The sequence below is a fragment of the Sceloporus undulatus genome, chromosome 6, assembly GCF_019175285.1.
Source record: "Sceloporus undulatus isolate JIND9_A2432 ecotype Alabama chromosome 6, SceUnd_v1.1, whole genome shotgun sequence".
NCBI classification, from domain to species: Eukaryota; Metazoa; Chordata; class Lepidosauria; order Squamata; family Phrynosomatidae; genus Sceloporus; species Sceloporus undulatus.
This window is the reverse complement of record NC_056527.1, coordinates 109,604,305-109,629,056: the sequence shown is the minus strand read 5'-3', so window position 1 is coordinate 109,629,056 and position 24,752 is coordinate 109,604,305. Positions and strand designations below refer to the sequence as shown.

The 24,752-nt window shown below is 41.3% G+C and overlaps 2 protein-coding genes across 2 annotated transcripts in view; both read left to right on the top strand.

The window, feature by feature from the left end:
* The window catches only part of PRSS8 (serine protease 8), a 687,619-nt gene that overhangs the window by 597,484 nt on the left and 65,383 nt on the right, over nt 1-24,752 (top strand). The gene's annotated exons all lie outside the window — the stretch shown is intronic.
* LOC121933330 (sulfotransferase 1C2-like) lies at nt 8,113-15,445 on the top strand. The gene is made up of 6 exons (XM_042472904.1): nt 8,113-8,234; nt 9,483-9,580; nt 11,429-11,555; nt 12,869-12,963; nt 13,888-14,068; nt 15,193-15,445. The coding sequence occupies exons 1-6, from the start codon at nt 8,138-8,140 to the stop codon at nt 15,303-15,305; spliced, it is 711 nt and encodes a 236-aa protein (XP_042328838.1). The 5' UTR covers nt 8,113-8,137; the 3' UTR covers nt 15,306-15,445.

Genomic DNA, 24,752 nt, shown 5'->3' with positions numbered 1-24,752 from the left:
CAAAACACCTGCAGATCAAGTTTCCTCTAGCCCAGGAGGTCAGATTTCCTTTCCAATGGTGGATAAACAGGCACAGCCTTTCTCTACGAGTTCCTCTACCATACCCTCCATGAGTAGTTATCACCACTGGGTTGGAGAGCCCAGTTCCAGGGCCTCTCATCCCAGTCTGGGCCCCAACAGAAGAGACTCACAGTATCAGTTGGCTAGAACTCCACACCATCAGGCTAGCATGTCTTTAATTCCAGGAGGACCTCAAGGAAAACATGTTCTAGTCTGAACAGACAACAGGACTGCAAAATCATACCTGATTAGATAGGGAGGATCCCATTCCCTCTTCCCACACAAAAAAGCTCATAAATTATTATTATTATTATTATTATTAAGCTCCTCTCCTGGGCAGAGGAAAATGTCCTATCCATCTCAGCCCAACACATTCATGTCTCTGAGTAGAGAGGTCTTTTTCTTAATGTGCCACACTCTAGACCCAGAGGAATGGAGCCTCGATGTAACTATCACCAGTTACTGGCACACTTCAGTAACCTGAAGATTGATCTCTTAACATGAGACCCAAACCACAAACTCCCCAGACGCTTTCCCAGGCTCCACACCTTTAGTGTCGAAGCCCAAGATCTGCTCCAAATGCTCTCGTCTCCAGGCCCACTATATTCTTTTCCTGAGACACACTTGATCTTCAGAGTCTTCAGAAAGATCAGGAGAAAGTGATTCTCATAGGTGTCCACTGGCCTTGCAGACCTTGGTTCTTCCACATGCTAGCTCTGCCAACCTAAGAACCTCTATCTCTTCTGTTCCTACCCAACCTTTCCAGTCAGGGCCCCATTTTCCTCCCAGACCAAGGTTAGGTCCACCTAGCTGCCTGGCAACTGAATGGGAATTCTTATTTGAGAGCAGGTTATTCTGAAAAGTTGGGGGAAATGCAGTTAGCTTCCAGACAATATTCCATTCTTCTTCCCCGTGGATGGGGCTTCTGATTTGGAAAAAATAGCCACCGAAGCGACTTATGGGGCCCAAATTCAACACTGGAAGGAACAGGAAACTGTTCTGAGGGGGAAATCCTTGTTCTAAAATCAGTGTAACTTCCAAATTTGAGCCCAATTTGGATAAGGTAAATTGGGCACCAGAGGCGATGCAATAAAGTCCTATGATTCCTTCTTCTCCTGCTGCAGATTCTCCTTTTTTCCTTACATTCTACTACAATCCATTGTTTAAAGTTGCTTACAGCGAAACACACTCATAATATTTGGAATATTCTCTTGCTCCTTTCATAGCATTAGTATTTATAACTTTTTTTAAAAATCCTTGTGACAGTTTCAAGAAAATCAAAATAGACATTGTAATTTCTGAATTGTGATTTATTTCTAAACTGTGCGAATAGTGGCGCATGTACAATTTTGCTATCTTTTTCATGTGTTATTTTGATGTTTGTAGCATTTCTAAAACAGTCAGTCTTATATTTGTAACATTTTTAAAACAAAAAAGACAAATATACAATCTGTTTGTATAATTTACTGCATAATGTAATGACCACTCAAAAAGCAAATTAACAGTCTTATTTCAAATAGTTACTCCTATTTTAATTAGAACAAAAACATAAAAATGGTTGTTCAATGTGTTTCTCTGTGGACATGCAAACATCTCCTAGGGGAAATACTAGATATATATGCTGTGATACATTTTGTCTTGAGTGGGTTGGAGAACATGAGGCAGAGAACTATCAAGATCAAAACTGCTTATGCCTACACTAGATCCTTTCAGTTATCTCTGAGAACAGGGTGTGTCTCTTCAGTTCCCAAATGAGTATAATAATATATTATGGGTAGTTTTGATTCATAGATGCAAAAGCTTTCCAGAACTGAAGCCAATTTGTGATCTAGATGAGTTTGCCAAGGAACTTTGGTATGTGCAAATATAAAAATTAAAAAGTCTACAGAGGCTGTGTTGATAACATTCATTACTATGTCTCTAATTAAACAAGTCAAATTTGTGGACTTTGGAACTGGATATAAAAGCATGCAAGAACTCCCATATATACAGAGAAAAGTAATTGGACCACAAGGCTGTCGATCAAATTAAGTACAAGAGATTGGGATTAGCTGTCGAGACCATACCTGACTGGAACACTATTTCCAGAGATTCCAGAAGGCTTGACTCTTGAGTCTCACTTTCCAATTTTGTCTGCTTTTCTGGTTGGTCATTGAAAGGTAAACATGGACTTAAATTGAAGGTCTGACGGCTGCTGCACATATTTTTGAGGAAATTCTATTGTGGTAAGTGAGAAAAAGTTAATGCACATTCTCCTTAGTATCTAGTTTGACTCTCATTGTTAACAGAAGAAACCTGAAGACCTAGATAAAGAGTGGTAGCTTAGTTGTTAAGCACAAGGACATGATAATATAGAAAAGGGTTCCAGCTGAATCCTTTAATTTGCAGGCAGATCTGGAAAAGTTCCATGTCTGAAATTCTGGAATTCCACTAGGAGTCAGTGAAATATAACAAAAACCCAAATGTACCTTTTCTGGCCAACCAAATGCACATTGAACCATACATGCTTTCAAAGTTTCACTGGCTTCTTCAGGTAAAAAATTAAAAATCATGCAGGAGAAGAAATGTTTGATATATTTTATGCATTTGGATTGGTCAATAAAGTATTGCTGTTTTGTGGATTTGTGGATTTTGTTGTATTTTGCTGCATGGCCAACACTGTAAGTACTGTGAACTCAAAGGCTTTCATGGCTGGCATCCATAGTTTTTTGTGGGTTTTTCAGGCTATATGGCCATAATAATAATAATAATAATAATAATAATAATAATAATAATAATTTTATTTCTATACCGCCCTTCTATGCAATCAGGGCGGTGTACAACATCTTAAAAACAACACGATACATTAATTACAGTTAAAATACAACATATAAATAATCATATGAATAATCAAGCCAGCTGCCACTGCTGGCTTGGGGGGGGGGATGAGCTAATTGGGGCTTGTATCGGGGAATGCTAACTTAAACAGAAATGTTTTAAGCCCCTTTTTAAATTGGGCCAGGGAGGTGGCCGAGCGGAGCTCAAAGGGCAGAGAATTCCAGAGGGTCGGAGCCAAGATGGTAAAAGCTCTCTTAGATGTGGAGACTAGTCTGGCCCCTGGGACCCTCAATAACTGCTGCCCAGATGTTCTGAGAGCGCGGGGCGGATTGTATGGGGAGAGGCGGTCCTCAAGGTATCCTGGGCCCAAGCCATTTAGGGCTTTATAGGTAATAACCTGCACCTTGTATTGCGCCCGGAAGCGAATCGGCAGCCAGTGCAAATCCTGAAGCACTGGTATTATGTGGCTGGCTCTGGGTATGCCAGTAACCAGCCTTGCTGCCATATTCTGGACTAATTGTAGCTTCCGGGTATGGTACAAGGGCTGCCCCATGTAGAGCGCATTGCAGAAATCCAAACGAGAGGTTACCAGAGCATGTACTACTGTTTCAAGGTGGCCCCGGTCCAGGAAGGGACGCAGCTGGCGAATCAGCCAAAGCTGATAACAGGTGTTTCTGACCGTCGCATCCACCTGAGCTGTAAGGTGGAGGGACGAATCAAGGAGCACCCCCAGACTGCGTACCTAGTCCTTCACGGGAAGTGTGATCCCATTCAGGACAGGTGGAACCACCATCATCCCCGGGCCGGGGGAACCTATCACGAGCACCTCCGTTTTCTCTGGATTCAGACTGAGTTGGTTTTCCCTCATCCAGCACATTACTGACTCCAGACAGGCCACGAGAGGAGAGACACCATCCCCAGTCACTGCATCAGTCGGAGACATAGAGAAGACTATTTGGGTGTCATCAGCGTATGATAACCCGCGCCCCATGTCTCCGGATGATCTCTCCCAGCGGTTTCATGTAAATGTTGAAAAGCATGGGAGACAGAATGGCTCCTTGAGGGACCCCAGATGTGAGGGCCCTCTTATCGGGCACATGTCTCCCAGCTGCACCGTCTGGAACCTCCCAGAGAGGTAGGACCGGAACCACTGGAGCGCGTGCCCCGATTCCCACCTCGCCAGGCGCTCCAGAAGATACCATGGTCTATGGTATCGAAAGCCGCTGAGATGCCAAGAGCACCAACAGGGACACGCTTCCCCTGTCAATGCCCAGACGGAGATCATCGACCAAGGCGACCATGGCCGTCTCAACCCCGTAACCTGCCGAAAGCCGGTTTGAAATGGGTCCAGATAATCCGTTTCATCCAAGACCGCCTGAAGCTGGATTGCAACTGCCCTCTCGATCACCTTCCCCAGAAATGGCAGCAGCGAAACAGGCCGATAATTATTATACATCAGGGGGTCGAGGGAGGGCTTTTTTAACAGCGGTTTTACTATGGCCAATTTAAGCTGGATGGAAATTGCACGTCCCTCAAGATGTATTTATAATCCGGTGTAACAAAGAAGTTACCACCGGTCCCCCCTGAGCCGCTAACCCATGAGGGACAGGGATCGAGAGAGCAGGTTGTCTTCCGAACACTTCCAAGGATCTTGTCCACATCATCGGTACTAACCAACTCAAACTGATCCAGTTTAATAGAGTCCACGGAGACTCTGGACACCTCTGCTCTGGATTCTGCCCTAATGCCGGCTTTAAGACCTTCGCTTATCCGAGAGGTTTTATCCACGAAGAAGTTGTTAAATTGGTCGCAGCAGGCCTTAGAAGGTTCAAGGATCTGGTTCGGGGCAGGAGGGAGCTGGGTTAGCTCCTGACTACCCTGAACAACTCTGCTGGACGCGACTCCGTGGACGCCTACGAGCATCATAGAACGAATTCTTAGCTGCTTGTATCGCCTCTCCGTAGTCCTCCAAAAGGCGGTCTAGAGAGTCTAGTTGGCTAAGCGTAGGTGTTTCTGCCAGCGATGCTCTAGCCATCGCAGGACCCGCTTCTCACCCGGAGATCTTCCGTATACCAGGGCTTTCGCTTGAAAGCAGGCCTGAGGGGCTTGGGAGCGATCCTGTGTATAGCCCTAGAGAGACTGGTATCCCAGATACCAGTCAGGGCATCAACAGAGTCGCCGTCATCTCCAACCATGTACCCTCTAAGGCTCTTGAACCTTCTGGGTTCCATCAGCCTTCGAGGGTGGACCTCCTAATAGGTCCACCACCCCCGGGGGGGATCTGGGTAGGAGCCTTGATTTTGCCTCCACAAGGAAATGATCCGTCCATGCGGGGGGAAATATTAGTTATTTCCGCCCACGGATTTTCCGCATCCGTACAAAAGACCAAATCGAGTGTATTACCCGCAAAATGCATCGGACCCAAGACCAATTGGGACGGTCCATGGCCGCCATGGTCTAGAAGAGTTTATTCCTGCTGTTTCACCCAGCATCTGTGGCTGGCACCTTCTAGAACATGGCCACTAGCTTGAAAAAACCACAAAAAAACACTGTAAGTACTGATTAAAAGTATAATTTTGTGCATTTCGGTTGGTCATAAAGGTATCACTGATGGTTTTTGTTTGTAACTGTAAGTAGTGAGTTAGATAAAACACTGATCTGGAATAAAACACTTTCCTATGTAATCTCTTTTTCTTCCTTCAATTCTCATTAGTCTCCCATCTGAGCTAAATTTTCATCTCATTGCAGCTCTTAAAGCCAGTCAGCATTCCTTCTTTCACACCGCTATCTGAAGATAAAATGTGCTTGGCACACCCTGCTTTACTCATGCTATGTAAATCTTTGCAGTTCCAAGAACACCGGTTTATTCTCCTGCTCACAAGTGATCTAACTAAGGCAAAGTTTTAAGAAACTGGGGGGGGGGTAGTTTTGAAGAGTGGAATCTGCTTTGTCACAAGGTCATCTTCGCATTTAAAGCCATAGCATTTAAAAAAGAAAAAACAAGAGTTTCACTAGAGCTTTGACAGGAAGAAACCTTGATCCACTTCCTCTGGGGAGGAACCTTCCAGGCTTTTTAGCCTAATAACCAATTGCACACCAATTCTTTTTCTCACTGGGACAGGAGGAGTCCGGAAGTCGCTGAAACTTAGCTCAACATACACCGAGGACAAAAGGTAGAAATAATTTTCCAGGATTTCTATGCAATTGGGGATTTCTGAGGGTAGTGAAGAGGGTGTTATTCTGAATGAACACTCATTGTCCACATGAGCAAGGATTGTTAGGTTCTTCTTCAGACCCTCACCTTTCCTGACTTTTTGGCATTTGCAGAATGTGCCTAAACAAGGTGGGAGTCACACCTTCCAGTGCTATTCTCTAACTGTCTCTGTGTGCAAAAGAGTGAGTGAGAGAGAACTGGAGGAAAATAATTTCAGTGTAGTCCATGTTGTTCACAGTGGGCTGGATTCAGATTTAGTCAAATCTTGCCAAAAAAGCCCCATGATAGTTTGCCTAGGGTCACCATAAACCGGAACTGACTTGAAGGCACAGAACATACAAGTTCCACCAATTTCAGTGAGTTTTCTCAAAGTATTGAGTTTATCACACTGGGGCTAATTTTGGCATTAAAGAGAGATTAAAGTGCATTTAAAGCATCCCAGAAATAAAGCAAAATGGCGAGTAATTGTGCAATAAGTTTATCGGAAATGCATTGTCACTGAAATCCCAAAAGTAAAAAGATGAACGTAATGCTTCTTTGTGGCCACTTTAATGGCGGGTTTTGTGCAACGCCGTGTGAAATCATTTCATGTAATTACATTATTTTTCTGGGATATTACCATGATAAACTCCCAATCTCCTTCATGTGATAAACTCCTATGACTTGCTCTCTCAAGGCTAAAACTAATACTGTAACACAGATTTGCTTTTCCACTCATCGAGCCATGACTTTTTGCCTCTTCTTTTGTATCATCAAACAGGTTGTAAAGAATGTCGGGGAGAGAACAAGGGAAGATCTTTAGCCAAAGGAAGCCCTCATTAGGGGAAATAGATGGCATCCCCTGGCCACAAAGCACCTGCAATGAATGGGCCCGGATCAGAGCTTCCAAGCAAGCCAGATGATCTTCTCATTTGCACTTCACCCCAAGCAGGTAAGGAAGTTGGGGACAAAGCAGCATCTGTCTGTGAGAGCACCATTGCTGTCAAACAGCTCGCAGAGGATGCCAAGCTTGGAAAGGTTCCTTTCTGGATTGCATCTCTCAAAATCCTCCATCCAGCAGGGCCAGTGACCATATGATTGGTCACTGATACCAGGAGTTGTAATTCAAAAAAAGGAACCTTTTCAAGTGCTACTGAGTGTAGAAATAACTCAGGATGATTTCTGCCAGGGTTATGTATATTGACTTCTGACAGATGATTCCAGTAGAAAAGTGCAGGTTGCAAGCTCCATGCAAAACTCCATAGACTCCCTCTGAACCCCACTCCCCTACAAAATGCATAACCCCCCAATTTTACTGATGAAAATGGAGGCATGTGGTACCAAGCAACATCAGATTGTGCTCGAGACGGCAGAAGTTATTAATGTAAAAGAAGACACAAGCTAGAAGAAGCTGCAGCGGATTGCTTTTGCCTGAGCCTACTGGGAAGGGGCTCTGCCCGCTTTTCTCCTCTCCCCGCCTATTGAGTCAATGGAGTGCAAACTACTTTTACACTTTGAACTCAGTTTGTAGCAACTGAAGTAAACTGAGGAAAAGTGAGAAGAGGAGAGAAAAACTGGGACATTTTAAAAGCAGCTTAAAAAGTGGGACAACAAAGGATTTATCAGGACTGTATCTGCCCAATCAGGGCAGTTGGATGATATGAGAGCCATCTATTAGAAAAAGGACAGGATAGAAATGTCATTAATGAATAAATAGATAGGAAGGAGATTCTGTGGGCTCATCTTTTCAAAAGTCAAATTTCTAGCCTTTGCAAATTTGAAAGGCAAATTGGAACTGTTTGTACTATGCTTCTCAAAATCTCAAGAGGGATCTAAAGGCCTGTGCACATCCTTTCGCCTTGTTATGACCAGCAGAAGAAACATATAGCATAGCAAATACACCATCTATTGATAAAATGCGTGTACTGTATTCAGGTTACAGAAAGTACCTGATCTTGTGCGCAACTGAGATCACTGTAGAATATGCACAGCACTGTGTCTAGACTGAATTCTCTCCCTCTTTTCTCACCCTGCCAAGGTACAACATGGATCCAAGAGATCGTTGACATGATCCAACAGGAAGGTGATGTGGAGAAATGCCAGCGAGCTCCCCTGCATCGCCGACACCCATTCATTGAATGGGCACGGCCACCTCAGCCCTCAGGTTATTGCGGTTGTTGTTATGTGTCTTCAAGGCGGCTTTTGTTTATGCTAACCCTCTGAATAGGAGCCCTCCAAGAGAATTTGCTGTTAACAGCCATGCTCAAGTTTGGCAAACTTAGGAACAAGGCTGCATCCGCACTGTAGAAATAATGCAGTTTGACATCGCTTTAACTGCCATGGCTTAATGCTATGGAATTTTAGGATTTGTAGTTTGTTGTGGCATTGGAGCTCTCTGGTAGAGAAGGCTAAATATCTTACAGAACTTCAGATCCCAGAATTACATAGCATGTAGCCATGGCAGTTAAAGTGGTATTAAACTGCTTTATTTCTCTAGTGCAGATTAGACCCATTTTGCAAATAGGTGAGTTGGAATGGGGCCATAGAAGTGTAGTGTTGAAGGAATCCCAAAGATGTTATAGTCTGTTTTCCAAGCAGTTCTGTAGTAGTAGTAATAAGAATATAAATATAAATAATAATAGTAGTTTATATTTCTACCTTGGCCCCAAAACTGAGACTCAGGTCAGTTTACAAAAACTAAAAAAAAAAAAAAACCCAGATAAAAACCAGATGCAAAGACGTAAGTAGAAAGATATGGGAAATTAATGTTAACATGCAAGTCAACTATCTATAGAGTTTATAAAGTATTTAAAACAATGCTGCTGAAAAGACAAACGACACGCTATTAAAAGCCTTAGCAGAGAGATCGTAAACTTCTATCATAACAGACAACTTTTTAATGGAAAGAAAGCAAGGAGGGAGCCATCCTAGTCTCTTAAGGAAGGAGTTCTAAAAGCTCAGGAGAAGGCCCTCTCATATATAACATGCCTGTGATGTGAAGATTATGGGCTGAAAAGAAAGGCCTTGGCCAAAGATCTTGGAGCCCAGACAGCCTCATTTAGGAAAATACAGTCCTTGAAATAGCCTGGATGCAAACACAGTCACAGCATCCCTGACAGATAGCAATCCATCCTCTATTTAAAAAAGAAGGAGAGTCCACTATTTTCTGGACATACTTGCCTTGATTTCTCCTCTCCATCCCACATTGGCAGAACCTTGAGGATGGTTGCATAGCAAATGGAGGAGAAAGGCTAATGATTTCTATTAGAGGATCTTTATTAGCATTGCAAAATTTGAACACTTACAACTTGTTGGAAAGAACTTGGTATTTTTAAAAAAATAAATTTTCACAGTGTTTTGCCTTCAAGACGAGAAATGATCTGCCATCTCTTTCTTGGCCTTCTTTAAACAGGGGTGGACCAAGCAGAAGCAATGCCTTCCCCACGGACTCTAAAGACTCATCTGCCTGTGCAGCTGCTCCCTCGTTCATTTTGGGAACAAAACTGTAAGGTAAGTGGTGGGAAATGAGGTTCTGTGTTTAGCAAAGCTTGGAAACAACTTGTTTAAAGTAAGTTTGGTTTTACCTTTTACACTTATCTTTTTTATTGTTCTTCTTGTTTCATCAACATGTTTGACAATGTTAAAATCTGGTTATTTGTAATCATTATTTGTCCATGATGTTATTTTTGGTTAATTACTACCTTTTTTTTTGGTTCGGGTAATTTAGTGAGGAATGGCAATTTTAAGTAATTTTTTCCCTTTTAGTAATTAATGTCAAATAATCATTTTTCTTTTAACAATTTGATGCTAATTTGATAATGCTCACAGTAACACTTTCACACTGTGTACTTTGAAAACACAGCCTGAATTTTACTGATCCTCAAACATTTTTGGGTAAAGTTAGGGACAAACTAGATGTGAGGTTCAGTAACATGTGAGCCCTTGGTATCCATTGGGTTTTGGTTCCAGGACCCCTCACAGGGTACCAATATCTATGGATGCTCAAGTCCCACTATATACAATATCATAGTAAAATGGGTGCCCTTTATATGAAACATGGTTTGCTTTTTGGAAGTACATATTTTTAAAATATTTTCAAACGGTGGATATAGCCAACCTTCAGTACTTGGCTTGTAAACTACATTTAGGCCACAAGATGGAGCAACCGCTTCCCATTTTCACTTTCAGGTTTCTGTGACATTCCTGACTAGTTATCCATTATACAGTTATAGGACTATGTTTCCACTGTAACTGCCATGGTTCCTCCTTACAGAACTGTGGGATTTATAAAATATGCAGAGGTAGCTGTGTTGGTCATTCAGCAAACTCAAACAAAAAACACCAAACAATGATACTTTTGTTAGTCAACCGAAATGCACAATATACTTGTTGCAAGCTTTCGAAGCTCCACTGGCTTCTTCTTCAGGCAAGATGTTACAAACCAAACCTGAGAAAAATAATAGAATATGTTAGTCAGATGCCTGCATTTTATTGTTTCTGCCCTTAGTTAAGATGATATGGTGAGGGCATATGAGGAGAGGCCAACCTGCAAGACATGTCCCCCCCATATCATCTTAACTAAGGACAGGAACAACAAAATACAGGCATCTGACTAACATATCTTATTGTTTTGCTCTTGTTGATCTGTAGCATCTTCACTGATGAAGAAGCCAGTGGAGCTTCGAAAGCTTGCAACAAGTATATTGTACATTTCAGTTGGCCCATAAAGGTATTACTGTTTGGTGGATTTTGGTATGAATATGGGGTTTATAGTTTTGTGAGGTATTTATATACTGCTTTAGAAGCTTACTTTGGGAGAAAGAAGGAGTATAAATCAAATAGATGATTGAGAGAGAGAGAGAGAGCAATTTTATCCAGTAACTTTTGGCTTTGTTCTTTAATTTTTGACTTTGTGTGTGATTCTTTGTTACACATGCGTAAACGGGTCAGCCATATATGATTTGTTGTACCACATACACTGTATTGTCAGAGTGGATGTTGTGTCCCAGTTAGATACAATTAATTGCAATTGCAGTAAATATATAAATATTTAAAATATTCTGTAAGCCACTGGCAGGACTTATTTTATTTTTATCTTCTTTGTATGATTATGTAAAGCACTGTGTAAATCATACAGCGCTATACAAATAAACAACAATTGTCTGTATGGGCTGCATGTCAGCTTCCTGTTACCTTTGTTTGATCCTGGATGTCTGAGGACCCACAATGCCATTACATTGCTAAAGTTATAGCAGTGTATAGTATGGAGATCTAATATACAGCTGTGAGATTCCCAATGGAAAATTAAGATTATTTGACAATTAAATAAATGTTTCTTTACTTTGTCTATACCATTAGTTCCTTTATGTGGCCAGGAATGCCAAGGACTGCATGGTGTCCTATTTCCACTTTCAAAGGATGAGCAAAGTGGTCCCTGATCCTGGAACATGGGATGAATATTTTGAGGCTTTCATGGCAGGCAAAGGTGAGGGAAAACACACTTTGTGGAACTCTTTTTCAAGGAAACATGCAAAATGACATATGATGTCCCAATATTTTATTTGCCTCGTTTATTTGTTTAATTTAAGGATGGGCAAAGGGCTTGGGCCACTGGCGGCCACAGGGCTATTTTTGTAGCCCCAAGGATTAAGAAAAATCAAAAGACATTTCCCAAAAAGTGGTTTTCTTTTTAATTTTTTGTTGCAAAATGCCAGAAATTCCCCTCTAGAAAGTGGGAGATGACCTTTTCACCAAATTTTGCCACCTTGCAGCCAACCTAGACCCAAGAGATGCCTTTTCCCCCAAAAAAAGATGTGACCTAGAAGTGGTACAAAAAAATCATATATGGTTTGGTAAAAATGGCCTCTCTTGCACAGGGGGGAAGGCCTTAAATGGCAAAAATGCCCCCACCTCCTTTAGGGTATTTGAGGGCAAAAACATTTATTTTTATATTTAAATAACAGGGAGTTATGGTGGAAAGTGTGGCCCTTCAAGATCTTGAGGGTACTAATATGGCCACAGTTGTGGACCCTGATTTAATACATTTTATTCCACTTTTCCTCAAAGAATTCAGGGCAATGGTTCTTCATACAGAACAGCCTTACAAGCTTCTTGACTCCATTAACATTTGTACCTAGATCTCAGCCTGACACTTTTAACAATTTTATCACACTGACTGTGTATTACTTATGACTGTCACGGCTGTTAAATGCTATTGTTAGTTGTAATGAAGTTCGACCTGAAGCAACAAGACCTAAAATAATGACCTAAAGCAATGGCGAGACATCTCAGATCTTTGGGCTGATCCTTGTCCTCTGGGGTTCTCCATATGGCCATGTCCCTTCACCGTGACATCAGTTGCTCACCTCCCAGATATTGTTTCTTTTTCCCCCCATTGTAGAAGGTTGAGACAACTCTCCTAAAGCTTAGGTACTGGAAGCAAGAGCTGTATGCTAAAATCTGTGGGTATTTTTGTTCCCAATCTTTGCTCACCAAAGGAATCACTCTGTGAGAACTTTTCTGAAACTGAATTCAGCCTTGGCCTGTCATTTTAGCCAAGCTCCGACAAAAGTTCCTTTTGTGGACTACAATTCCCAGAATCCCCCAGCAAGTGTAACTATTGGGGGGAACAGAGGGTTGTTTTTCAGTATTTGTGCAGAAGAGTGTACAAGCGTGTAGCAACCATAGTTTTTCCTAACATTTTGAACAGCCTTTTCCCCTTTTGAGTGTGGATTGCCTTCTTGTAGGGACTTTTCACTGTGCACCCAACACCCCATTGTGGTTTTCTGTTTCTTCCAGTTGGATGGGGCCCATGGTACGACCATGTGAAAGGCTGGTGGAAGGCAAAAGATACCCACCATGTGCTCTACCTCTTCTATGAAGATATCAAAAAGGTAGATCAATCTAGAAAGAACTAGTGGAGACTCTCTGATCATCTATCTAAATTCATTTCCGAAAGATGGAAGGGAAAGGGTTTGAGATGAGTAGAATCTCCTTGACTTTTAGGTAAAGCAATAATCAACTAGGTAAGTCTTGAGAAGGAGAGGTTGTTCCCAGAAATTACTAGAAAAGACCCTACCCACCCCCCAAACTAGATGTTTGGCTAATAAAAATGTTAGAGATTATAGAGATGGATAAGTTGATGCATGTGTTAAATGGGAAATCATCAAAACATAATTTATTTGGTATCTCAAGGAATTTAAAAAGCAATATTTGTATACTGAAGCTAAACATGTATAAACAGACAGAAGGAACAGAAGTGGATTAGAATAAAGACCCAAGTCTACATGAGACAGAGAGACTTCAGGAAGTCAAAATGTTTGAGTAAAATACTATGAAAAGTTACTTTGATGACATCTTGTATATATGCAATCTGTAATTTTACTGCAACGCGTACAACATGTTAAAGTGAAACATAAGAATTCTTTATTTGTTTTAACTTCAAATACATCTTGACAATAAAAACAAAGATTTAAAAAAGATATTATGTAAAATTACCAACTGTGCTCATGCTCCAATTGCCTTTTGGCAAAAAAGGAAACACCAAATCATGGCAATAAACTCATGACAGAAAACAAAAACTACAGAGGCTGGTTATTTGATTGTATAATGCTCCAGAATCAGTTCTTCATTCAGGTTTTGGTGAGAGTTGTCCTCACAAGCTCTTTTACAAAATTATGTTTTTTTAAAAGTCTAAGCCAATTTGTCTGCTGTATCCTTCTAGAAGGTCATAAAATTTGTTCCCAGGGCTCTTCTGCCTGGTCTCTCTCCCGATTCAACCACCAATTGCTATTGCCAGACTGTTTCTCTCTCCACAGAATCCAAAACGTGAAATCCAGAAAGTGATGCAGTTTATAGGGAAGCAACTAGATGAGGTGACACTGGATAAGATTATTCACCAGACCTCATTTGAAGTCATGAAGGACAACCCCATGGCCAACCGGGCTGGAGTGCCCCTCTCGATCATGGACCAGTCCATTTCTCCATTCATGCGGAAAGGTAGGACTCTCCCACCTCCAGTCATGTCCCCTGAAGGAAATAGTCTTTAAGTAGTAAATGTTGGCTGCTGTCTTGTTGTGGACTTCATCTTCATAAGTGGACTTATGTCTATGAGAATTAAAAATCGGGCAGTTCTGTAATCTCTGTATCCAGTAAAGGGCTGCTATTAAGTTACTATGCAGGGGAGTCAACGAAGTGACAAATACACTTGTGCCTCAGGACACCGACTAGGGAGTGCAGGTGTTCATTGAGACACTCTTTCTGCTGGTGTCTCATTATGCATCTTTCTAATTCAGTAACAAGATTTCTTAGACCCAGTTCAGACCGGCCTCAAAGGCCATCCTGGAGGTGGAGTCGGGGTGTTGTGTCCAGATGACGCATGTCCTGCCTCCACCTTCTAGGGTGTCATGACGCTGCGCGCCACTCCTCTAGCGCTGTGTCCATATCACGCAGCACTGAAGGAGCGCCATATAGCCATGGCAACTCGGCTGTGGCGCCTTTACCAGGGCGCAAAAAAGAGCTGCCTTTTCTGGCTCCTTTTCGCACCCTGGAAAGACTGGATCAGGGCCGCGGCGTGAAGTTTGTTTGTACAGCCCCTTAGTGCCTTTTCTATGTAGCTAATATATATAATGTTATGTAACCTGCACCATGACAGCGATTTCTTTTCATTCCAAGTAAGTGATGAAGACTTAGGTCCAAAACAGAAATAATCCGGTTTCAGACTGTTTTAAGCTTCCTGGCTCAGTACCTGGGAATTCTGGAAACTGTAGTTTTGTGAGACGTTTAACCTTCCCTGTCAGAGAGCTGTAGTGCCACAATAAACTACAGTTCTCAGGATTCCCTAGCACTGAGCCAGGGCACTTAAAGCAGTCCCAAACTGGATTGTTTCTGTTTTGGACCTTAGTGGCCCTTTCTCTGTAGCTTTAAAAATATAACTACCCAGCATCTTCTGAGGCAGAGGCTTGCACATTGTTCCTTTGTGGAATTACTACTTCTTAATCAAAGTGCTGGGAATAGAGAGAAAATAAAATGTTTTTCTCACCTACAGTGGGCTTTTCAAGAGTAGAGTGGCTGTTTATATCTGTCTAACTACATTTGAGGGACTGTGTGTGTTTGTCCTACAGGGACAGTTGGTGACTGGAAGAACCATTTCACAGTGGCTCAGAATGAGAGGTTCAATGAAGACTACCGAAGGAAGATGGCAGACACTACCCTGACTTTCTCAATGGAGCTCTGAGGTCCCAAGCTTCAGTGCTGGGAATCCTGAAAAGGATTCCCTGTAAAGGAGGATTCTTCTCAGCTCAATTCTGTCCTCAAGGGTCTAATTTTTTCCAGCAGGTCTGTAGACACTTATAATGTCAAATAAAAAAGCCTTTAAAAGTCTTGTGTAGGCACTGTATTTATATGTTTGTTCCTCTGTGCATAGGGACACTGTGCTTTCTGCCTGTTGCCTCTATTCCTGAGATTTTGCAGTTTGGTGACTGGAGAAAACCTAGCTAGGTTCCTGAGAATCCCTATTCTCATTCAGGTGGTTCCACAAGAGAAAGCAAGACTTGTCTCCACATTTGTAGACAGATTTTTTTTAGAATGGAAGCATAGCATTTCTGCTGAATGTTTTGAAATTTAAGAATGTACAAACAGGGTTTTCAACTGACCAAATGGAAAGACTGTTTCCACAGCTGATTCCACCTTATTACCTATTTTCCTCCATCTGTTGCCTGGTATTTGAGGTATTCTTTGCTGCTATTCTACAGTTATACAGGGGTGGAAGGCAGGAGCTATGCGAACCCTCATGCCTTTCCTCTGACTACCCCAGATCCATAGCAGCAGCTGCATTGCTCATAAAAGCTGCTGAGTCTGAATCAAGACTCTTCTCCCTGTTCAGTTTGTCAGTTGCCCACTTTTCTACTACTGCTTGTGGCCAGTTGATGTGATGATAGTACGGATCAATTTCAGGGGCATCTGGGTGTTGGTTTTCATGATGAACCTCAGCCACCGACTTGTCTGAAAATCCCAGGGGATTATGGTCACCATTCTGATCTTGGTTCTCTTTTACTGGGCCTTTTTTAAGTCTCTTGTCCATATCTTTTGGGAGATTCCCAGGCAGCTTCGTGGCTTCTACATTCATGGATGAGTGCTGTTCAGGGGAACACTGTTCTGGCTGCAAAGAAGCAGCATCCATACTGCGGTGGGAACCAGAGACAGTTTTGCTAATCAAAAGGATGAATTGGATGGTTGTCTTTTGTATGTGGTATACTTCCAGATACCAGGGATGCTGGGGTCCAAAAGTGTCTCTGTCATAACATTATCAGGAGGAAAGCTACAGGAAGTGTCTGAAATGAAATTAGGAAGGGGGAAAAGTTTTATTTGGGAACGAGTTATGAACAAAAGCATCAATTCAGGACATGTTTATTTTGCAGTTAAACTGCCATCTGAAAGCTTCTTTAGGGGACCTGCTAGGCTTTGGTCCATGGGGCTCTGGATCTAAGACTTGCACCTTCAAACATTTCATAGATGAAAACCAGGGATCAGGTGGCCAAGCAACAGCAACATGTAGTAAAGGTGGCCAAAGTTATGAATGAGCGAAAACAAGCAGGCTATGAGCGGCTGCAGTCATTTGCTTTTGCCTGAACTTACATGGAAGGCCAGGATTTTCCTCCTCCTCTCCTCTTTCCATGGTGAGTTAACTGAGAGCAAATTACTTTTACACTTAGACCTCAGTTTGCAGCAATGGAAGTAAGGAGGAAATACATTCACTACCCTCAAATTATTGCTATACCAAAATCTTTACAATATTCATCTTTTGCTTTTGATAGTGCATAAGATTTGAGATGATCTGCTCACTCTACTCAACTATAGCTCCAGTAGAAGTGGCCAGGTGGTATGTGTGGTTACAATTAACAACAAAAATAATTAATTAATCACAACATATGACGTTAGATATTATATTCAATGCCTTACCACTTTCTAGCATCACCACCCACTAGCACATTAACATTTGGTTTCATATTAAAAGCTGGCCTCAGGAACTCTCATCAATAGAGTTCCACTCAGCTTCCAGTGATGGATATGCCCAAGATCGCTCAGTGGATTTCTATGACTGAGCAGGTATTTGAACCCAGGTCAAGTCAGATGCTCTCAGCCTTGGGAAGGCAATGGTAAAACTCATCTGAACAAATCTTGCAAAGAAAACCCCTTGATAGGGTTGCCATAAATCAGAAATGACTTGAAGGCACACAACAACAAAATTGAAGAGTCCTAATCCAATGCCGAAAGGCTGGCTCTCAATTGTGTAATTTCCCTGGGGAAGGGCACTCCATAATCTAGAAGCTGCCACCAAGAAGACTTTCTTTTGTGTCCCCATCAAACATACCTCTGAAGGTGGTGGGACTCAAGGAATGGCCTCTTCTGCAGATCTTAAAACCTAGGCAAGCTCATATCACATTCATCCTGCCCAATCCATGCTATATTCTTCTTAGCTTTCTGATTCCCACCTACAGACCTGCCTATGTCATTCCTTTCCATTGACTTTCCTTCCTTCTTCCTTGTCTTTCCTTTATGTCCTCTCTCTTACCTCTTATCACTTTCCACTTTGACTTCTGAATCTGCACAATCAAATTATGCACCACTTTCTTTTACTGTTCATTTACTGCAGAGAGATAATGACAAACAACGAATGGTATAATTAACTGAAGACGTGATTAAATTTTGAAGCAGGATCTGCATAGAAATTAAAGCACTGTTTTGATTTTGGATTAGCACTCTTTACAATGAAGAAAAGATCTGTCAATCTGCCCATCCTATGTGGAGGAAGTGGTATCCTTGAAGATTTTTACATGGTCATTAATTTCTAATGTTTTGACAAAAGTCATCTAACACACAAATGGAAACAGAATACAGTACTATGTTTCCTGGAGAAAGTGTTCTCTGCGTGAGTAGAATTTTAAGCTGAATCAATTCTCTTCTCCTTTATTGATGTTCTTGGAGAAGCAGCACAAAGAAACAATAGTGTGTGTGAGAGAGAGTGTGACATAGCTAGAAATAGAAAGTAAATTAAGGGAACACATAACTCATTCCAAAGGTGGAGTCGGTACAGATGAACCTCCTCCTGGAACTGGGAATGAAACCCAGAAACGTTACATCCTTTTCTCTTCTCTTAGCCCCTTGGCTCTAGTCCCTAACCAGATACACGTACCTATGTTGAATGAACCGCAAGAGCCATTTCTAGCATCTTGGATGCCATCCTGTTGTTGCCTGAACCTGAAAAGCATGCAAGTGTTTGAAAAGGCCTCTGGAGAAAGGATGTGGGCTGCGAAGATTTGGATTAATTCATTATTATGATGACTAGAAGCCCCACCTGTTTCCAGGACAACTGGAATTCACCTGCAGATAAAGGTCCCATGCCTCAAACCAAACCAGATCCAGGTGCCTTTTGTCTGAGAGCAATGAATTATCTGTAACAAGAGAACTCCTTTCTTTCTTCAAACCGCTTGTGTGCTAATTATTTTTAGGACTGCTCTTTAATCTTTTAATGATTCCCCTATTATGTAGCATGTTTCTTATGTATTTTTAACAATGCAGAAAACAGCCTTATTTGTTTATATTTGACAATGAAAAAGGGCTAGGTTTTCATCACAGCTTTTTATAAACTGTTATTTTTCTGTAGCACAAGCCTAAACTAAGATAGACAACAAACATACAAAGCCATCTCTGAATTAAACTAAACTTCGATTCCAATACAGTTGGGCTTGAAAAAAAGCCAAAGATTCGCTGGAAAATAATGAGAGATGTTAGAGAAAGAGGTGGATTAGGCATACCAGATTTAAAGATTTATTATTATTCATGCTGTATTGACTGGTTTATGAATTGGATTTATTTGACTGATGATAAATTACTTACTTTGGAGGGATTTAATTTGAGATACGGGTGGCATGGATATCTGTGGTACAATAAGTTAGAGATTAACAAAGAATTTAATGATATAATTTGACAATCATTACTAAGAGTTTGTAACAAATGTAAAAACAAAATTTATGGAGAATTGCCAGATTGGGTATCTTCACACAAGGCACCGATGAAGAAAAACACGGCAAGAAGAAAAGGCTGGTTAAAATATCAAGACCTTTTAATTAGGGAGGAAAGAAAGTCAAGGATAAAAACGGAAGAAGAATTGGAAAAAGATAGTGTAAAATGTCAATGGTTTTTTCTTAGGCAACTTAAAGAATGAATAAAGGTAGAAGGTATTACAAATGTTAAAACTGAGCTTGATGAGATTTTGTGGACAAATAAGAAAGCTAACATATCTAACATATATAAACTGTTATTGAAAAGAGAAACAGAGATGGAAACAGTTAAATAATGTATGGTAAAATGGGCCTGAAACATGGGACCATTCAATACACTCCAAAATAGTTTTGGGTAGAGATTCATAAGTAATTACAGATAATTTTTGAAACTAAAATTAAGCTAGAGCCTGGATTCTGTCTTCTCAATATAGTGGATGGTAAAGAGGAAAGAAAGCATCTAACATGTATATTATATTTAATAATAGCTGCAAGAATTACTATCACACAAAAATGGAAAGCTTCTGAACTCCCAACAACTGATGAATGGCTTATGAAAACATTGGATATGTTAAAGTTAGATAGATTAACAGTGTTAATTAGAGAAAAATCAATTGAGAAATGGGGAAAAGATTGGGAAGCAGTCTTTAAATATTGTAAGAAGAAATTGTCTATTTCAGGACAGATAAATAAAGAACAAACAGATGATGTGCTAAATAGGTAAGGAATACAAATGTAAGCAAAATTAATATATGAATCTTTAGTTTTATAATAGGGGGTAAGGAGATTGAGTAATTTTTAATTATGTTAGGTATGATACATATTGTTTATGTTTTTATTGTAACCCACCTCGATCCTTTTGGGAGACGTGGGCTATAAATACATTTATTATTATTATTAATGTTTAGTATGCAAGCAGAGTGAAAGAACAGAATTCATATTTTAAAAAAGGGGAAAGAGATAATTTACTTTCCAAGGTGTGAACTGATTTAATGATTTATTCGATGAAACAATGAAAACATTAGCTGATAAACTAGGTGATTGGCATCTGAATGCGTTTGCAATATGGAGAGGGGGAGAATTTAAAATGGAACCAACTGGATTTGTTTACAGAAGTCAATGTGTTATTGTGGTGAAGGTGGTAACTTAAAATTTATCCCTGATAAAGTTCATGTGTGGCTTTCTAATAAAATCAGACATCTTCCCATCTTATCAGTTTGGTTTTTACCAAACTTCCCTGCCTTCAGCTCTCTTGATGCTGTTTTTCTATCCCTCCAATGTTCTTCAGCAGCCATTTTTCTAATTAATCCTTTGTCATCCCACTTTCCATCTGCCTTTAAAATGTCCTCCTCTCACCTTCCCCCTTTCTCCATGGCTTACATCTATTGTTGCAAATTCAGGACATTACCACACAATCCCTGTTTTCGTCTCAATCGTGTTAGTAAAAGTAAACGCACCATTTTGGGAGCTTTCCTTATCGCATGTCCCTGCAAAAGTGCAATTGGGGCTGTTTCTGGCATCAACAGGCCCTTCTGTTCTCTTCCAGACTCTTGTTTAACCCTGCCCCCTGCCCTATGCCCTACCCAGCATGCCTTTCCTTGTGGTTGGTTTCTCTCTGTGTTATTTGTAACACAATTTATCAATGATGGCAATGCACTTTAGTAAAACTAAGATTAAATAATGTTTAAAAATGTTTGCAAATAGCAAAGGGGGGAATGGGGGAGAGGAGGAGCTTGCCACTATCTGACTGCCCAATGTCAGAACTGCTGCAGGAGGAACTTACTGCACCAGAGGACTAATGCCATTGCAGTGCAATTGGGGCCTTATTGATGGACATCCCCTGTCAATGAAAAGGGATGCCCTAACCCTGCTTTGCAGACATGGTAGCTACAGCTTTGAAGTGACGTTGTGCCATAAGTATCACCAAAGGTGCTATTTTCCAACTTTAATTGTGGTTTAAAAGCCCCATGTGGTAATTATTATTATTATTATTATTATTAAACTTTATTTCTATAGCGCTGTAATTATACACAGCGCTGTACAAAGTCGGTAAAATTAGGAGTAAATAAAAGCCTGCCCAAGGCGTACATTCTAGGATAATAACAATTAAAAGAGGAATAGATAAAATTACCATATAGAAAGGAAAAAACAGATTAAAACATCAAATATAAAAACAAATCACATCATATCAAATATTGTCAGACAGCCAGATAACAATCACAAATTCCCTGAGAACGCTTCCCTAAACAATATGGTTTTCAGCTCAGCCTTAAAGCTGGTTAGGGAAGTGATGAGCCGAGCATGCAAAGGAAGAAGGTTCCAGGAGTGAGGGGCAGCAAGAGAGAAGGGACAGATCCGGGACAGGGCAGAGAAGATCCTGGGCTGAGAGAGGAGACTTTGGCTACCAGAGCGGAGAGTGCGAGTAGGAATGTAGGGAGAGAGAAGATCAGTTAAATAAAGAGGGGCCAGCCCATGCAGGGCTTTAAAGGTGAGTAGCAAAAGTTTGTATCTGATGCGGAAAGGAAGAGGGAGCCAGTGAAGGGAAGACAACAGGGGAGACATGATCATAACGGCGAGCGAGTGAAATAATGTGTGCAGCTGAATGCTGAACAGAAATTAATGGGTGGAGGTGAGAGAGAGGAAGCCCTGCCAAGAGGAGGTTACAGTAGTCTAATTGTGAGACCACTAGGGCATGGACCAGTGTCTTTGCAGTAGAAGCTGAGAGATATGGACGGATTTTGGCGATATTATAGAGAAAAAATCTACAGACTTTGGCTGTAGTCTGGATCTGTGGGATAAATGACAAAGAGGAGTCAAAGATGAAACCGAGACTGCGGGCTTCCTGGACTGGCTGGATAGAGATGTTATTGACGGAAATAGAAAAGGAATAGTGAAGGGTGGGCTTAGGAGGGAAAACAAGAAGCTCAGTCTTGGACATATTGAGCTTCAGACACCGATGGTGCATCCAGTGGGAGACAGCTGTTAAACAGGATGACATTTGCTGCTCTAGCTCTGGTGAAAGATTAGGGGTGGAAAGGTACAGCTGGGTATCATCGGCGTAAAGATGGTAGGAGAAACCAAAAGAACTGATAAGTTTGCCAAGGGAGAGTGTATATAAAGAGAACAGAAGGGGACCCAAAACAGAGCCCTGAGGAACTCCAACAGATAAGGGGACAGAAGACGAGGTCTGACCACCCGAGACCACTGAAAAAGATCGATCTGACAAGTAAGATGTGAACCAATCGAGAACAAGGCCCGAGAAACCAAGGTCAGAGAGTACATCTATCAGGAGACAGTGGTCCACGGTGTCGAAGGCTGCAGACAGATCGAGTAGGACAAGGATAGAATAAAGGCCATTCGCCTTGGCCCGCAAAAGATCATTTGAGATCTTAGTAAGGGCCGTCTCTGTGGAGTGCCGTGGGCAAAAACCAGACTGAAAGGGATCCAGAATGGAGTTGGTTTCAAGAAACTCAAGACAGCGTGAATAGACGACTTGTTCCAACACCTTAGAGAGAAAAGGAAGAAGAGAGATTGGACGATAGCTAGCCAAGGAAGAGGGGTCGAGAGAGGTTTTTTTCAGGATAGGGGAGACTAAGGCATGTATGAAGACTGAGGGGAAGGAACCCGAAGAGAGAGAGAGATTAAAGATAATAGAGAAGGGAGGGTAACAAAGAGGGGGCTATAGAGATTAGAAGACGAGAAGGATAATCTCCTGAGTTGAAAGTGCAAAAGTAGTTTGCACTCCATTAATTCAGGAGCGGAGAGAACAGAGGAGAGCACAGGATCTTGCACTTCCCTGTAGGCAAAAAGTAACGTTCTGTAGCTTCTCCAAGTTTGTCTGTTCTTCATTTATAACTTGTTCATTTTGACCACACTCTGATATTGCTTGGCCACAGATGCCCTGGGAGATTAATGTTTTTTGGCTCTTAGTGTTACATAGAGAGAAACTGGTAAACAGGGCAGAGTTAATAATCCAGGCTGCAAAACACCAAATCTATACTGAGGCAACTCAGAGCTGGGTAAATTGCACATAAATTAGACATGATAATCAAATTTGCTTATATAGCATACTTCAGTCATTGCACAGAGCTAACGTATGTCTAGATTAAGGGAAGTAATAGTGCCACTGTATTCTGCTCTGGTCAGGCCGCACCTGGAATACTGTGTCCAGTTCTGGGCATCACAATTCAAAAAGGACATTGAGAAACTGGAGCGTGTCCAAAGGAGGGCGACAAAAATGGTGAAGGGTCTGGAAACCATGCCCTATGAGGAACGACTTAGGGAGCTGGGGATGTTTAGCCTGAAGAAGATTAAGAGGTGATATGATAGCCCTGTTTAAGTATTTGAAGGGATGTCATATTGAGGAGGGAGCAAGCTTGTATTCTGCTGCTCCAGAGAACAGGACCTGGAACAATGGATGCAAGCTACAGCAAAAGAGATTCCACCTCAACATTAGGAGGAACCTCCTGACAGTAAGGGCTGTTCGACAATGGAATACACTTCCTTGGAAAGTAATGGAGTCTCTGTCTTTGGATGACTTTAAACAGAGCGGCTGGATGGCCATCTGTTTGAGGTGCTTTGATTGTGTATTCCTGCATGGCAGAGTGGGATTGTATTGGATGGCCCTTGTGGTCTCTTCCAACTCTGTGATTCTATGAATGCAGAGCTCTTCTATTTGGTCTCTCTGGCACTTCAGTACAGGCAATGCATTGTCCATACTTCGCACATTGCTAACATTTGCTGTGCATGCAATTAACTCTTGGGGGAAGAATTGTCCTTCCCAATAGGTTCTGGCAAAAGCAAACAACCCACAAATAGTTTTTTGTGGGTTCTTCGGGCTATGTGGCCATGTTCTAGAAGAGATTATTCCTAGGACATGGCCACATAGCCCAAAAAACCCACAAAAAAATATGGATGCCGGCCATGAAAGCCTTTGACTTCACAACAGAAGTTAATGATTGTGTACCATCTTGACCACACAGATGTTGCTTGGCCACACGGATCCCGGTTTTCAGCAGTAAAATGAAAAACCAATGCACTCTTTTTCCCTAGCTAGGCTTATCCACTTAATGGCCACATCTCTTCAGGTCAGTTTCCCATCCCACTACCAAAAATAGTCCTTTAACCTACAAGAGTTTCTGTTCTTCTTGGGAGAAGCCAATGAACTGCTATAGGAAACAAGTTAAAACTTGCGATTTATTTCACTTGGTGTGAAGTAAAACTGCCTTTACTATTTGCTTGTGGCATCCTTGGATCTCCAGTTTGTTATGAAAGCACTGTTACTATTTAATATTAGTTGTTTGATATAAATAATTTTTCTGTGTTTTCAGATAACACTGATATGAATATAAGCATTATGAATGTATTTACTATGTAAAGTAGAAACAACAGTCAGTCTTATGTAAGCATCAAGAACAACAAACAGTATTTGACATACACTTTTATGTGCTACAGCTCCCATCATTAGATGCATTTGTGTCTATGTGAGGATAATGGGCTTGCTTTTTCTGTCTCTTGCCACTGACACACTTTTCTTACATATGCCATTCTCAATTGGTTTATTGTTAGCAATTCATAACAATGTAAATTGTACCTGCTTCTCCCTTTTTACACAGTAAATG

Bases quoted from the DNA above. Each gene is read 5' to 3' on its own strand.
- LOC121933330 (XM_042472904.1), top strand. From the start codon at position 8,138: ATGATCCAACAGGAAGGTGATGTGGAGAAATGCCAGCGAGCTCCCCTG. The intron at 8,235-9,482 runs GTTATTGCGGTT...TTCTTTAAACAG, and splicing joins ACGGCCACCTCAGCCCTCAG to GGGTGGACCAAGCAGAAGCA. The intron at 14,069-15,192 runs GTAGGACTCTCC...TTTGTCCTACAG, and splicing joins TTCTCCATTCATGCGGAAAG to GGACAGTTGGTGACTGGAAG.